Raw genomic sequence first — 16,769 nt, forward strand, 5'->3', positions numbered from 1 at the left:
TTGATTTAAAGCTTGAGTATTTCATACCTCAGAGTCTGTTTGGTCATGTTATGAAGAAAAACTGTAACTGTGTAATTTCTGTGGGTGTTTAGGTAGCCCATTCAGGGTGCCTGTGAGGGAGCTGGTGGACCCCAGTAAGGTGAAGTGTTCTGGTCCTGGTCTGGGCAGTGGAGTAAGAGCCCACGTCCCCCAGACCTTCACTGTGGACTGCAGCAAGGCTGGAGTCGCCCCACTGGAGGTGCTGCTGTATGGACCTACAGGTGAAAATAAACTGGAAAAACACACAACGTGTTTGGACAAGGTCCTTGAAGTATATATATGTGCTTCAGTTTAGCGTTTAGAAATTTAATTACTAGAATACCTAGAAAATTGACTTCTCAGGATTCCCCTCTCAGGATTTCTTCTGTTGCCATTTTCAAAGCATTCGGTGGCAATTGACTTGTTCTTGAACTGTTAAATGTCCAGAGTTTGAATTTAATAAATAGCTTTTATCAATGTGGGGCACGTATTACATCCAAGAAACATTTAGTATTGTTCAATACCGTTCAAAAGTTTATTTTATGATTAATACATAAGAATGCATTACAATGATCAAAAATGACAGTAAATACATTTAAAAAATAATATTTTAAATAAATGCTGAATATATTGAAAAAGAAAAGATCTATTGCAGTTTCTATCACAATAAGCAGCACAACAGTTTTCAGCATTGATAATTATAAGAAATGTTGCTTGAGCAGCAAATCAGCATATTAGAATGATTTTTGAAGGATCATGTGACACTGAAGACTGGGGAAATGATGCTGAAAATTCAGCTTTGCCATCACAGGCATAAATTAGATTTTAAAATTTATTAATATATTAAAATACATTTCCTTAGATAAAACAGTTCTCATAAATTGTAATAATATGCCACAATATTACTGTTTTTACTGTATTTTTGATCAAATAAAAAAAACAAAAACCTCATTGACCCCAAACTTTTGAACGGTAGTCAATATTGAAAAGGCAATTCATTTTTAGATTATAAATGACTCTAACTTAAAGAGCACAAACAAGCATCAGAGAGGTAAACCGTGTGATTTTTCTAGGGATGACAGAGCCGGTGAATATCACAGACAACGGTGATGGCACCCACACAGTGATCTACACTCCTGCTAAAGATGGACCGTACACTGTCTGTGTCAAGTATGCAGACCAAGAAGTGCCACGCAGGTGAGCTGGCTGCTTAAAGTATTAATAAAGTCTTAATTTTAATGACATGATGTGTGGTATGACCAAACATAACCAAACTTCAGTGCTGGTCGAAATAAAGGAAGTATGTGATCATTGCATATGTCTGTTCCTCTATTTTCCCCTTTTCAGTCCATTTAAGATCAAGGTTTTGCCCGCTCATGATGCCAGTAAAGTCCGTGCCAGCGGTCCCGGCCTAAATGCTTCCGGGGTGCCAGCCAGCCTGCCGGTGGAGTTCACCATTGATGCCCGTGATGCAGGGGAGGGTCTTCTCACCGTACAGATCCTGGTGAGTGACATCAGCACTCGCTCAGGCCTCTTTTTTGAGATGTTTTAAGACAAGAAGGTTTCCCTTGATGATCACTTGTGCTTTAAAAGCCAATGTCCTGCCCTCCGCTTCCCTCTGCCCTGACCTCTGACCTCTTCCCTGCTGTCGCTGTAGGGTCCGGATGGTTGCAGGCAAGAGGCCTCTGTGTATGTGGAGGACTGGGGTAGGAGGGTGTGGGAGAACCACATTGTAAAGGGCACCATCCCCTTCCATATTCTTAGGAAAGGATGTGTAAGGCGGCCCCTCCTTTCAGCCTCCTCTTGTTGTTATAACTCACCGTGTCTGGCGTCTCTCCCATCAGCCTTGGGCCCCTAAGCTGTACACCCTACCCCAGTTCCCCTGCTCCTTTGACTGCTTTTTTCCCTTCAATTATTCCCTAGTTTTTCCTTAGTTATTCCCTAGTTCCTTGTTTCATATTTGTTCCCTAATAATGGGAACAATTGGGAATAATCAATCTATCTATCTATCTATCTATCTATCTATCTATCTATCTATCTATCTATCTATCTATCTATCTATCTATCTATCTATCTATCTATCTATCTATCTATCTATCTATCTATCTATCTATCTATCTATCTATCTATCTATCTTGTGTCCTCTCGGTTCATGCATACCACATTCAATGACAATTAAAAGCAAGAAGTAACTTGGGAATTGTCATTTCTTGAGGATTATCCTTGTTTTTTATAATCATACTACTTCCCATTCTAAAAAGGAAGGGAGAAAACTTCACTTCAACCAAAACGGGTGTTTCCAAACAGCACACGAGCAAAAGCATCCAAAAACATTGCGCAAAAGTGGCGTCTATGGATGTGAGAGTGAACCTTTCTCCCAGGCAGCCATACTTGATCATTTTGTGCCTGTCAAGGGGACCCTTAATGTTGCCCTCTAGTGGTCACTGTGGACTGACCTGTCATTAGATTTAGGCTAAACCCTACATGTGGTTTTCCACTACATGACTAACAGTCAAAAATGCTTGATATGTAATATGAATGAGTAATATTGCCTTTTAGCAACTACTCAAAACTTAATAGAAAAGAGGATTTCCTACGAATATATCCTACTCATTCGCATGAACACACTTTAACAACTCATTCCTTTTGCAGGACCCAGAAGGAAAGCCAAAGAAAGCCAATATTCGGGATAACAGAGATGGAACGTACACCGTATCCTATGTCCCGGATATGACAGGGCGCTACACTATTACAATCAAATATGGCGGGGATGAGATTCCATACTCCCCCTACCGCATCCATGCACTGCCCAGTGGAGATGCCAGCAAATGCCTTGTGACAGGTCAGTTATAGATGTCTATGTCACACCCCTTTCTGGCCTTTTATAGTGATGTATTGCTGTTCATTACTGTTATTATTAGTGTCTTGTGGTCTATTGCTTTATAAAAATGCAATCTCAGTTTATTTTTAAGACCGAGCATCTTATGCACACCTTTATGATCATGAATTCTAACAAATCTTTCTGTTTATGTGTAGTGTCGATTGGGGGACACGGACTGGGTGAGTTACCTCTTTCGATCTTTGCCAGTCTTTTATCTGGGATCAGTTTATTCGAATTCCCCATTTGAATTCGCTCCATAACTGTGTCTCTGTCTGATTGGTGTAGAAATTTTTATTGTAATTGGTGTAGAAAATGTATTATAATCTTTAATATAATTGCTTTGTGGCTGTACCATGGTCAGGCTCAGGGCTCGGACCCACCATTCAAATTGGCGAGGAGACCGTTATCACTGTGGATGCAAAGGCTGCTGGGAAGGGGAAGGTCACCTGCAAAGTGTCAACTCCAGATGGGGCAGAGCTAGACGTGGATGTGGTGGAGAATGCGGATGGAACATTTGATATCTATTACACTGCTCCAGAACCTGGGAAATACGTCATCACCATTCGCTTTGGAGGAGAGCACATTCCCAACAGTCCCTTCCATGTGGTGGTAAGCACCTCTGTATTATGTATCTGCATTATCATTTTTGCATATTATAATAATCCTAAATATTTTGTATATGTTTGTGTACAGTACGTACACTACCGTTCAAAAGTTTGGGGTCAGTAAGATTTTTGTAATGTTAAGTCTGTTATGCTCACCAAGGATGCATTTATTTGATCACATTCCATGATTCTTTGATGAACAGAAAGCTTAAAAGAACAGCATTTATTTGAAATAGTAATCTTTTGCAACAATATAAATGTTTGTACTATCATTTTTGATCATTTTATTGTGTCCTTGCTGATAAAAGTTCTAATATCTTTCAAAAAAAGAAACCTTACTGACCCTGTACCTTTTTTTTTACCCAGACGATCATAAATAATTCCAAAATATGGCTACAGTGCATGGTGTGTTTTTACAAAATAATCATTCTCCCAAATAGAAACTGTTATTGTACTTCATTCATTGAGAATGAATTTAACTTAGCAATTCAATTCCAGTTCAGTGGGTCGAATTGAATTAGCTGCATGTAAATGTGTGTTCTGTGAAGCCCTAAACATGTGACCACCTCCTTCTCCAGGCATCTGATACCATCCCTATAATTGAGGAACCGTGTGATAAACTGCAGTTACAGCAGCCCTATGCCCCCTACAAGGGTTACACCCCTCACTGGGTACACACCACCCGTAGCCATCAGATAACATCCTAAATGCTTTCTGCTCCTCAGCCTTTATCATTATACCTTTTCATTTCCTCCATCTTTGCAAAATTTTCCATGAGCTTTGCTGCTGACATCTGTTTAACAAGATATTAAAACGGCTAGTTGGCTGATCATGCATTCGTAGAGTTAATGAATCGGTTGCTGATCTCCCATTGCAGAGGCGGTGTTTTGCACAAGTCTCTTTTATTTGGCTTTGTAGCTGCTGCTTTTATTTCATCTATTGCAGCTCAACCAGTCAGGCCCTTGTCTGTTTTTCTTTCTTTTTTTCAGTCATTAATCCTTTGCATGCACTTTCTAATCACTATCCTTAGTTAGCAGTGCAGTGATGCTGAAATCTCTTTTTCTTCCAGGCCACTGAGGAACCAGTCACTGCAGTGGATGCCATGGAGCCAATGCTCCGCCCATTCAATCTTGTCATTCCATTTACTGTGCAAAAAGGGGAGATTACAGGTATTAACACTTATTAATTAATAAAAAAATCATTAATAACAATAACTAATAATAATTTAATAATAAACAAATAGATAATCATTAGAGGTTCTTGCAAAGGCAAAAATATTTTAACAAACCTTTTTAGACCCTGGGCCAGTAAGCAACACCCTGATAACCAACCTATTGTGAAAATGAAGTAGCCTACACTTTGACATGCTGTTTTCAAAGAGTATTTATTATAGAAATAAAAGATTGTACTTAAGCGCGAACTGAATGTAATGTTTTCAGACACTTAATTGTTTTTTTTATACAAAAGCATGACAAAACATTATTAAAATATAATGATTTAAAGTAAACCATTACAAAGTGCACTTTTTAAAAGTGTACTTAAAGGTGTTAAGAAGCATAATCATGAAAGTACATTTATGTGGCCTTTTAATTCAATCATATTATATTGTCTGCCACTGCAAGTAGAGTTTAAAAAAATATATATACTGTATGTTTAGGATTTTAAGTACACTACACGTGCACATTCGTTACAATTAAGCAAACTTCTTTTTCACTTGGGCCTTCACAATTCTGTCTTTTTCCAGGTGAAGTACGTATGCCTTCTGGTAAGACCGCCCGTCCCAACATCACTGATAACAAGGACGGGACGGTGACTGTCAAATACGCCCCCACCGAGAAGGGCTTGCATGAGATGGACATCAAATATGACGGGAATCACATACCAGGTACCCAAACAATCAGACATTTGCACTAAAATCGGGAAATGTAATAGTTATGTTATCATTTGTTCTGTTAAATAATGTCTGTATTTGACATGGATCATCTGGAAATGTCTTCCTACAGGAAGTCCACTGCAGTTCTATGTAGATGCCATTAACAGTGGGCATGTGAATGCTCACGGCCCTGGTCTGAGTCACGGCATGGTCAACAAATCTGCCACCTTCACAATCGTCACTAAGGACGCTGGAGAAGGTAACACACAAACCAAGCCTGGCAGCCTCACAGTCGCATTGCATTAGTCTCACTATCCACATCTTGACTATTCTCCACATCTTTGACTATTCTCATCTTCTCTCAGGAGGTCTGTCTTTGGCAGTGGAGGGCCCCTCTAAGGCAGAGATCAGCTGTAAGGATAATAAAGATGGCACCTGCACTGTGTCCTACCTGCCAACGGCCCCAGGAGACTACAACATAATCGTCAAGTTTGATGACAAGCACATTGCTGGAAGCCCCTTTACAGCCAAGATCACAGGTTGGTGTTTGCGTGTGCCCAAATATGGCTATGAGTGAGAGAGAGAGGATGAACAAGAGAGGGCAAAGTTATGTCTCTCCATTATGTCTGTGAATCACTAAATTAGCTGGCGTGTGTATTTATGTGTGTGCGCATGCCATCACACCTGGAGAATTTAACCACATCTGTAAAATGCTTCTAAAAGTAGTAGGCAGAATTTTTAGAAACAGGAAGCAGCTGTTTCCCCCCTCCTTCAGTCTCACTCTCACTTTGCCCCTCAATTTCTCTCTGTGACGGAACTGGGGTTGCACCCGCACAACGAATGCTTATTTTAATAATTAGATCATATTTTCTAATTGTAATAAATAAATAAACAAGAACTACTTTCATTTTCTTTCTATTTTCGAAAGAAGCCTCTCATGCTCACCAAGGCTTCATTTATTTGATCAAAAACACAGTAAAAACAACTGTTACATTTTTTTTTTTTTTTTGCATTTTAATATGTTTTAAAATTAAATTTATTCATGTGATGGCAAAGCTGATTTTTATTTATATTTTAATCATTCTAATATGCTGTTTTGAAACATTTCTCCTTCTCAAATCAATGTTGAAAACAGTTGTGCTGTTTAATATTTTTGTGTAAACCATGATTTTTTTGATGAAAAGAAATTCAACTTTATGAGTTAGAGTACATATATATTTTTTTTTTTACAATTTGTGTCTTTACTGTCACTTTTTATAATATTTTTTATATTACATATCTTTTTTTTCTTTTTACATTTTATAAAAAATGTTTTGTATGTTTTATTTTATAAATAAATGTATGTTTAAATATACATACATACATACATACATATATATATATATATATATATATATATATATATATATATATATATATACACACACTACTGGTCAAAAGTTTTAGATCGGTAAGATTTTTTATGTTTTTAAAAGAAGTCTCTTCTGCTCATCAAGGCTGTATTTATTTGATAAAAAAAGTCATATTGTGAAATATTATGACAATTTAAAATGACTGTTTTCTATTTTAATATATTTTAAAATGTAATTTATTCCTCAGATGAAAGCTGAATTTTCAACATCATTACTCCAGTCTTCAGTGTCACATGATCCTTCAGAAATCATTCTAATATGATGATTTTATGCTCAAAAAACATTCATTATTATTTTCAATGTTGAGAACAGTTGTGTAAATTTTTTCTTTTTTAAATTCTTTGATGAATAGAAAGTTCAAAAGAACAGCATTTATTTAAAATAGAATATTTTCTAACATTATAAATGTCTTTACTGTAACTTTTGATCAGTTTAACTCATCCTTGATGAATAAAAGTATTGATTTATTTTATTTCTTTCCCCCAAAAATAAAATTAAAATTCTTACTGACCCCAGACTTTTGAAGGGTAGTGTTTAATGTTACAAAAGCTTTCCATTTCAGATAAATGCTGTTCTTTTGAACTTTCTATTCAAAACTGTTCTCAACATAGATAATAATCATAAATGTTTCTTGAGCATCAAATCATCATATTAGAATAATTTCTGAAGGATCATGTGACACTGAAGCCTGAAGTAATGATGCTGAAAATTCAGCTTTGATCACAGGAATAAATTACACTTAACTATATATTCACATAGAAAACAGCTGTTTTAAATTGTAATAATATTTCACAATATGACTGTTTTTGTTTGTATTTTTAATCAAATAAATGCAGCCTTGGTGAGCAGAAGAAACGTCTTTTAAAAACATTAAAAATCTTACAGATCTAAAACTTTTGACCGGTAGTGTATATATATATATATATATTTATTAAAAGTTACTATTGACTATGGCTTCTCACTTTATTCTCTCACATTCTTGATAAAGGCGATGACTCCATGAGGACTTCTCAGCTGAACGTTGGCACGGCCACAGACGTGTCTCTGAAGATCACAGAGACGGACCTGAGCTCCCTGACCGCGAGTATCAGAGCCCCATCTGGCAACGAGGAGCCCTGCCTGCTGAAGAGACTGCCGAACAGACACATCGGTAAGTCACTCATCAAGCCTGCCAGCACCTACCTGCGTCATGACTGAACTGATAAAGCAACCTGTACAAAAGCCAGATCATATTATGTTTAGGCAGGACATGTTGAAGGGCCATAAACCATGATTTGCAGGTAGTTTTAGTGGGAAGGGCATTCTTTTTCTAGACAGCATTTAACTGGACAAATGTTTATGTACACTCCTGCAAATAAGAATAACTAATAATTAGGTCTGTTTTTCCAGAAGGGAAAGACTGGGAATGTAATTATAACACTTTCAGAAACTAGACTAATTTTTGGAGTTTCCCAAAACAAGAAAGTATGAGTCCTCTGAAACACTGAAACTTTCTGATCTAGTGATGCCTTAGGATTTGTCTCAAAAACGTTATTTGAGACTGAGAGCTCCTTCCTGTGATTTCAAAGAGAATCAACTATAAGCTCAGAAAAGGCTTTTGATGTAAAGCCAAAACCTGAGGCCTATCACTTTTGTTAGATATGATAGTGCTACCATAAAAAACTCTGATTAAACCTGAACAAAGACCTGTCCCGTTGCTCTTTTCCTTAGGAATATCCTTCACTCCTAAGGAGGTGGGAGAGCATGTGGTCAGTGTTAAGAAGAATGGAAAACACGTGACCAACAGCCCTTTCAAGATCATGGTGGGCCAGTCTGAGATTGGAGATGCCAGTAAAGTGAAGGTGTTTGGAAAAGGTCTGATTGAAGGACACACCTTTGAAGTGGCTGAGTTTATCGTGGACACCAGAAGTGCAGGTAAATGGTATTCTAGGTGTCCATTATGCACTTAGTCCCAAGGTACACTTCAGTTTTGACTCAAACGCTTAGTGCATGCGCACTTTCGAATGCATAGTCTTTAGGTTCACTGAAAAGTTGAGCTACTTTTGCGCACCGTATTGAAGCATGCATAAATCCCACTTGGTCTGTACATTAGGTTATGGAGGTCTGGGTCTGTCTATCGAGGGGCCAAGCAAAGTTGACATTAATTGTTCGGATGTGGAAGACGGAACATGCAAAGTGACCTACTGCCCAACCGAACCCGGAACATACATCATCAACATCAAATTCGCAGACCAACACGTGCCAGGTACTGCACAGACCTCAAACATGTGTGCTTTCTGAAGTGGCCGACTCTCAAACTCTTCATGTCGTTCCACAGGAAGTCCATTTACAGTGAAGGTTCTGGGCGAGGGACGAATGAAGGAGAGTATTACCAGAAAGAGGCAGGCGCCCTCTATCTCCACGGTGGGCAGCACTTGCGACCTCAACCTCAAGATTCCAGGTGAGCAGAAAAGGAATGAGATGCTTGTCAAGTCTCGAGTCAACTCTTTCTGAAATTGCATAATGCCTAGTAGGTACTACATTTGGTTTGATTATTAGTTCATGACTGTTAAACTTATGTTTTGTATAGTATGAATATGGGTAGCAAGAATGAAATTTGGACATACTACATCCACCATGTTGTCACTGTCATGCGACCTACCAGCGTCAGTTGCGTTGCTTCACAGCCACGCACATCTCTTTTACTGTGGCCTCATGGGATAGTGAAGTGTTCATCAGATGCACTTCAGAATCGGAAGTAGTAGGTCATGCGGGTACTTTTCGCTTACTGTCCTATGAATTCGGACATAAAACTTGTCTCACACCTATGTTCTGTTTTATGCCTACTATGTAGTTGGGAAGTAGGCATATTCGGACACAGGGTTTGTCTCCTTTCCCACTTGTTTCTCACTGACTCCCACTGTCATGCCACTTCCTGTCTCTCGAATCAGAGCGGTTCCGTTTGAAACTGTATAGAATTTAATTTTAGATAAAAAAAAGAATACGTAATTTGTTTCCATTCTACTCGGAAGCTTGCATTTCCTGTTTCTCTTTTTTCATTGCTTCCCTCCTTCTTCCTTCTCCTCTTTCCTTTTTCCTCTGTCTCCCGGGTTCCTCTCCTGTAGGGAACTGGTTTCAGATGGTGACGGCTCAAGAGCGACTCACCCGTACCTTCACCCGCAGCAGCCACACCTACACACGCACAGAACGCACAGAGATCAGCAAGACCCATGCAGGCGAGACCAAGAGAGAAGTGCGGGTGGAAGAGAGCACCCAGGTGGGGGGCGACCCCTTCAGGAACGTATTCGGTGGATTTCTGGGCAGGGAGAGCCTGGGACCCTTCAGCAGCGGCCAGGGCCGACAATCAGAGGGTGTGTGCATGTGTGTGTGTGTGTTGATTGCTGGTTAAAGGGAACTTTTTCCTTTTTACCCGCCTGAAATGTTCCAAATCTGAGAGATTTGAGGGTGAGTAATTGATAACAGAATTCGTTTTTGAGCGAACTATCCCTTTAAGTTTTGCAGCTCTTACAAGTTTCAGTTTGTGTTATTGTACATGTGTGTGTGATGAAGTCATGGTATGTGTGTGTTTATGGGGTTTTTGAGCGGGAGTGAACGCACTCTTTCCACTGCAGACATTTATGACAGGAGAACCGAGCTGGAAAATCTGAGCAGCCGTCAGCTCTGTGGCCAGCTCAGCCAAAACATCTTCTTTTATAGAAGAAATGCCTGAAATTTTATGTGGAATGGTTTATACGTGTGCCTGTCTCTTTTCCCTTCTCTCCCTCTCTTTCTCATACACTCAACGCCGTCCCTCTTTCTCTCTCAGGTGAATCAGGCACACAGGAGATGACCGCACAGGTGACGAGTCCCAGCGGGAACACGGATGACGCTGAGATCGTAGAAGGAGAGGACAGCGCCTATAGTGTGCGCTTTGTGCCGAAGGAGATGGGCCCCCACACCGTCAATGTCAAATACAGGGGCCAGCATGTCCCCGGAAGCCCTTTTCAGTTCACTGTGGGGCCCCTTGGAGAGGGAGGGGCCCACAAGGTTCGGGCCGGTGGTACTGGACTGGACAGGGGTGTGGCTGGAGCTCCAGGTAAGAGACAGGAAGCAGTATTAGTATTGATATTGTTAATTAAAAACTATATTTTAAAAAATCCGTTAATTTATGTAACTCTGAAATAAAATAAAATGTAGGGTTAGGTTAGGGTTATTTAAATAAAGTATTAGATTAAAAATGTAAAAATAAAATAAAATCAAATTAGAGATGTTATCTTGGAAACTAACTGAAATAAAATAAATTGAAGCTCTAAAAGTACTAAAACTGAAATAAAATTATAAAAAAAATAACATTTTTTAAAAAGCAAATAACAAAATTGCTAAAAATTACAATTTAAACTTTTAAATAAAAAAAGATATATAAAAACAAAACCTTATTCAAAATATTAATAAATACTATAATTTATATACGTATATACTATAAGTAATCCTAAAACAACACTGACAGGAAGTCAGGCACTGTTTATCTGGGATAGTGCGAACATTACTTTAGACCACTGAGGTCTACCAGTGTTTTTTTTTGTTGTTGCCATTAGCAGAATTGTTTTAAACCTTTTTTTAATATGTGATTTTTAGCTGAGTTTAGTATCTGGACTCGTGAGGCGGGTGCTGGTGGTTTGTCCATAGCGGTTGAGGGGCCCAGCAAAGCAGAGATTTCCTTCGAGGACAGGAAGGACGGTTCCTGTGGGGTGGCCTACGTAGTACAGGAGCCTGGTAAGTGCTAGTGCTGATTTTCAAATACACAGATGTGTTTTACAATCTCTCATTCTCTCATTTCATTTATTCATTTCATTTCATTTCAGGTGACTACGAGGTGTCAATCAAATTTAACGACGAACATATCCCAGACAGCCCTTTCATCGTTCCCATTGCATCACTGTCAGATGACGCCCGCCTACTTACCATCACCAGCCTGCAGGTGAGTGACTCCAGATCAAACACACTCACGCAGAGAGGCCTCGTTATTCTCTGTAGCGGCGGGACAGGTGAGATTCAGGGACTCTTGAGAGCGGATGGCAGCTTATTTATCAACACACTCTTTGAGAGACTGTGAGAGCACTTGATGGAGAGCACAGAACAGCTTATCATAAGATGAGACAAGTGTACTCGCAGTTCCTTTCACGAAGGGAGTTTCTCTGGAAAGACAAAAGAGCATGGCAAAGTAGTTTTTATGTTGGCCGTTGTGAATATGCTTGCTGAGAAAGACACATCTTTACATACTCAGCTTTGAAATGCTGAAGGGTTAGATGAAATACTACGTCTGCCTGGCTCTCTCAGCAGGAGACGGGTCTGAAGGTGAACCAGGAGGCCTCGTTTGCCGTTCAGCTGAACGGAGCGAGAGGAGCGATTGATGCGAAGGTGCACACACCGTCTGGAGCAGTGGAGGAGTGTTACATCACTGAGCTAGACAATGGTGAGCATATGGGCACATACTCACGCATAGAAAAAGACAAGGGAATTATTTGATCTATAATTAATTATACGATTTTATGTATTTTTATTATTTTATTAAACATTTTTTATTATAGAATTGTATTATTAATATAATATAGTATTTTTCAAATATTATATATATCAAATATATTATTTAATATTTTATTGTATTAGTTAAATATTTTATTTCATTACTTTGTATATTATTATTTACATATTATTTTTGCTTTATATATTATGATTATTATTTACATTTATAGTATATAAATAATTATGTATTAAGTATGTAATATATAATGTTATCAAACCATTTGTATTATATTATTTTGTTATTTTTGTATTATTAATATGATTTATATATATTTTTGTTATATATTATTATTATCATTATTATTATTTATATTATCTAAATATTTGTATACATGAATATTTAATATATTCTTTTTAAAATCCATTATTTTGTATTATTTTGTCATGTTTTTCTTTTTTATTATTATGTTATATAAATATGTTATATTATATTAAACCATATTATACTTTTTAAATTATATTGCATATTCTTCTTCTTCTTATTATTTACATGTATAGTATATAAATATTTATGTATTATGTAATATATTATTTTATTTTGTACTATTATTTTTTTATATTGTTTTTGTTGTCATTATTTGTATTATTTGTATTTATATTATCTAAATATATGTATACATTGCTTAATATATTATTATATATTATTTTAAACATTAATTTTCATTATATTATTTTGTATATTATTCAAGTTTTTTCTTATTTCTTATTATTATTATATTATATAAATATGTTATATTTTTTTATTTTGTGTATACAATAATAATAATAGTAATAATAATGCATTTTATTTATAATGCCTTTTTCTCATACCCAAAGCGCTACAAAATCTGAAAATTAAGGTAAAATAGAGAAATGCAGACATAATATAATACAAGGAAATACAATAAATACAGTAAAACAAACAATAATATAATGCAACACCCCACAAATTATGATCACTGTAATATTTAAAGACACACTAGAACTGATGTCAGTTTAGAGTATATGGATATAGATTGGATTTGAACTGTTTGTGCAGATAAACACGCCATACGGTTTATTCCACGGGAGAACGGCATCCACTCCATTGATGTCCGTTTTAACGGGAGTCACATCCCAGGCAGTCCCTTCAAGATCCGTGTAGGGGAACCCGGCCAGGCGGGAGATCCAGGAATGGTAACTGCTTTTGGGCCCGGATTGGAGGGGGGAACTACAGGTATGACACCAACCAACCAAGCAGCCAATCACGAGTGTTAAGACACAAACGCACGTACATTCACTCAATACATCTCATCCTTCACAGGTGTACCCTCGGATTTCATTGTAAACACGTGTAACGCTGGGTCAGGAGCTCTGTCGGTTACCATTGACGGCCCATCGAAAGTGAAGATGGATTGTCAGGAATGTCCAGAAGGATACAAGGTCACATACACACCCATGGCTCCCGGCAGCTACCTCATCTCCATCAAATATGGAGGACCGCAGCATATTGTGGGCAGTCCCTTCAAAGCCAAAGTCTCCGGTGAGACATCACACACTACGTTAGACTATGCGTTTTTTGCTCTCTACGTATAGGACTGACACAGAGACAGGTGTGGTGACTCAGGACACATATCTGGAAGGTTGTCGGGACCTTTTTATGCATGGTATTCAAAAAAAGCTGCTTGAAATCACCTTAAAATCAACACCTGAAGCAGTGTCGCAAAAAAAAAAAAAACATTCAGCATATAATCTCTTTTACAGTGACTATGTTTAAGATCAACTTTTTACGTATGAATTTAAAATGAATAGTTAATAATGAAACAATGAATAGTATTTTTTTATCGAAACACTTTTTGTCATGTTAGCTAATGCATTAACTGATCCTTTTGTAAAGTGTTACCAATATTTTAATGCACTGTTTGGTAAAACTTTCATGTTAAAGTTTTAATTGCTGGTGTGCCATTTATTGATGTCCAATGTGTATATTATACACAGTGGATTTGAAACCACACAAGCTTACAAAACTATGAAAATGTGTGAAACTTTGTGTTTGACATGGTAATGATTTGAAGGGAAAACTACCAAATGGAACAGCAACTCATCTTTCATGAAGCAAATCAATAAAAAGCAATTCACTCTTCCAGGCGCACGTCTGTCCGGCGGACACTCTCTACACGAAACGTCCTCGGTTCTGGTGGAAACGGTGACGAAATCATCCTCGGTGGCCGGATCTTTCTCCACTCTGCCAAAGTTCTCGTCTGATGCCAGTAAGGTGGTCTCCAGGGGGGCCGGACTCTCCAAAGCCTTCATTGGCCAGAAGAACACCTTCACGGTGGACTGCAGTAAAGCAGGTACAGAACTTGTTCAAGCATTCATGCGTGTATTTGTACATAATGCAACATTTACAGATGACTTTTATTTTTGCAGGGACAAACATGTTAATGGTAGGAGTGCACGGGCCAAAGACTCCCTGTGAGGAAGTCTACGTCAAACACATGGGCAACAGAATGTACAATGTCACATACACGGTGAAGGAGAAAGGAGACTACATCCTCATAGTCAAATGGGGTGAAGAAATGGTGCCCGGAAGCCCTTTCCACGTCACAGTGCCTTAAAAGACTGTCTTTAGATCCTCTCCACTATGCAAAGACTCTACTGATCGTCCTGGGAAAGAGACGGGACTCACCGACAATGCCTTTTCATGACATATTAACTCACTGTGTTTTACAAATAATCAAGAAAACGTTCTATATCTGCATACGCTTTATCCAAAGTTCATTATGTGTTCATTTCACGCTCGGTCATGTATCTTAACTTTTTTTTTAATGATGTTATTTTAGATGTTGTGAGACTAGAGAATGTTTGAAGCAGAAGTGAATGATAAAATGGTTTTGCACTGCCCAGCAGTTGCTGTTTTGAAGATGCTACATGCTAAATCACGTCCACCCTGTTACCAGTCAAGTTACTGTCCGGACCATTTACAGACTTAATTTAACAGCTGAGTTATTTAATCTTTTTTTTTATTATTATTATCTAATGCTAAATCTGGTCTTATTTTTATGATGGAATAACATCATTTAGTCTCTGAGTCTGGACTAGGTTTGCACCCGGTCCTTCCTGATCAAGGGCTTAGTTTGAGCAGGGAAAGCCTGATATTTTAGTCCTAGTGGACTAGGTTTAGGCTCACACTGGGTCTTAACCGGTCCCGGGTGGCCCAGCACCCCTGCAGACTGGGTTGTGTGATTGGTTGAGATTTTTTTTTTTTTTTTTTTTTACCAAACGGTGTAGCAAAAACCGTTCAGCATGTGAATGTTTGAAATCCCACAGTTTTTACAGTGACTATATTAAAGAGCAACATTTTATAGTGATTTTATATGGATGAATTTAAAATAGAAATGTATGGAGAAACACTAATTGTTTGATATTTTATTCTACTGTTTGGTAAAACTGTGCTGGCATATTAAAATTTTAATTGATGATGTGCTGTTTATTGATGTCCATATTATATTATATTATATTATATTATATTATATTATATTATATTATATTATATTATATTATATTATATTATATGCATCTGTAGTTCCTGGACAGAATGTTACAGTCACCCTAAATATATAACGTTTTTTATAGACAACTTAAGTTAACCAAAATAATAAATGGAGATACAATATCATATCACGTGTGCCATATATTAATAAAACTAGCAATAAGTAACGTTCAAAAGCATTTTCTCCATGACTGTAAGTCGTGTGTTTGTTTCATTCGCAGCCTCTAGAGGGCGATCTTACACTGTTTCAATGCCAGGTGTATTTAATGAGGTATTAGATAATTAGAGGCTCAATCACTGCATGCTGGCCGGGAGAAAAGCTCTTTCAGGTCAGTGTTTGAGCTATACTGATTTAAAATAACAATATTTCCAATGAATCCCAGATAAATACATGAAAGATGTTTCAAATAAATAAGCACAGCAGTCTTTCTGTTATCAAGTGTATCAGTATCTTGAGAGAGATGAGCTTCCTCTCAGTTCTCATCACTAACACACATTAAACATATCAGGAGGAAAGAGGCAAATAAGAGTGGAATGGTGTTCCAACTGAGATTAATCAACCAATACACTCCGGGAATGTAACATTTCAGGGTCTGAAGTGTATCAAATATGTGTGTGGTGTAATGTGAAATGCTCAAATTATCAAGCCCTTGAGGTTTCTTTCCAGTTTAATGAGCAGAACATAAACGCATAACTTTGTTTTCCTGATTCTGATCTTGCCCCATAATTTGAATGTGTAATATTCCCAGCCTATATATATTCTGCTCTTCTATCATCATATCAGAGGCCAAATAAATATATAAAAAAGCTGGAATATGCCAGTCACTTTATATAAGTATTGCTCGATATGGGCTTTCATATTGATCGATGACCATTTTGTTAATGCAGGAATCAATGCAACATGGAT

General features: G+C 37.6%; 1 protein-coding gene across 10 annotated transcripts in view; it reads left to right on the top strand.

Moving 5' to 3' along the window:
- The window catches only part of flncb (filamin C, gamma b (actin binding protein 280)), a 50,698-nt gene extending 34,907 nt beyond the window's left edge, over positions 1–15,791 (top strand). For 2 of the 10 annotated variants that reach the window (XM_081364462.1, XM_081364467.1), the window contains 24 exons: positions 93–260; positions 1,092–1,215; positions 1,366–1,522; positions 2,671–2,860; positions 3,055–3,078; positions 3,261–3,508; positions 4,083–4,175; positions 4,574–4,673; positions 5,249–5,389; positions 5,508–5,636; positions 5,743–5,916; positions 7,778–7,939; positions 8,500–8,703; positions 8,882–9,034; positions 9,107–9,229; positions 9,894–10,139; positions 10,595–10,864; positions 11,404–11,541; positions 11,631–11,746; positions 12,106–12,241; positions 13,370–13,546; positions 13,634–13,852; positions 14,457–14,663; positions 14,740–15,791. In XM_081364462.1, coding sequence (XP_081220588.1) covers positions 93–260; positions 1,092–1,215; positions 1,366–1,522; positions 2,671–2,860; positions 3,055–3,078; positions 3,261–3,508; positions 4,083–4,175; positions 4,574–4,673; positions 5,249–5,389; positions 5,508–5,636; positions 5,743–5,916; positions 7,778–7,939; positions 8,500–8,703; positions 8,882–9,034; positions 9,107–9,229; positions 9,894–10,139; positions 10,595–10,864; positions 11,404–11,541; positions 11,631–11,746; positions 12,106–12,241; positions 13,370–13,546; positions 13,634–13,852; positions 14,457–14,663; positions 14,740–14,927 — 3,887 coding nt within the window. In that variant the 3' untranslated portion in view covers positions 14,928–15,791. The remainder of the gene's footprint in view (positions 1–92; positions 261–1,091; positions 1,216–1,365; positions 1,523–2,670; positions 2,861–3,054; positions 3,079–3,260; positions 3,509–4,082; positions 4,176–4,573; positions 4,674–5,248; positions 5,390–5,507; positions 5,637–5,742; positions 5,917–7,777; positions 7,940–8,499; positions 8,704–8,881; positions 9,035–9,106; positions 9,230–9,893; positions 10,140–10,594; positions 10,865–11,403; positions 11,542–11,630; positions 11,747–12,105; positions 12,242–13,369; positions 13,547–13,633; positions 13,853–14,456; positions 14,664–14,739) is intronic. The other 8 variants (XM_081364464.1, XM_081364468.1, XM_081364471.1 and 5 more) reach the window with 5 other exon arrangements.
- The last annotated feature ends 978 nt before the right edge of the window (positions 15,792–16,769 follow it).

The sequence above is a fragment of the Scardinius erythrophthalmus genome, assembly GCF_964197995.2.
Source record: "Scardinius erythrophthalmus genome assembly, chromosome: 4".
Classification (NCBI taxonomy): Eukaryota; Metazoa; Chordata; class Actinopteri; order Cypriniformes; family Leuciscidae; genus Scardinius; species Scardinius erythrophthalmus.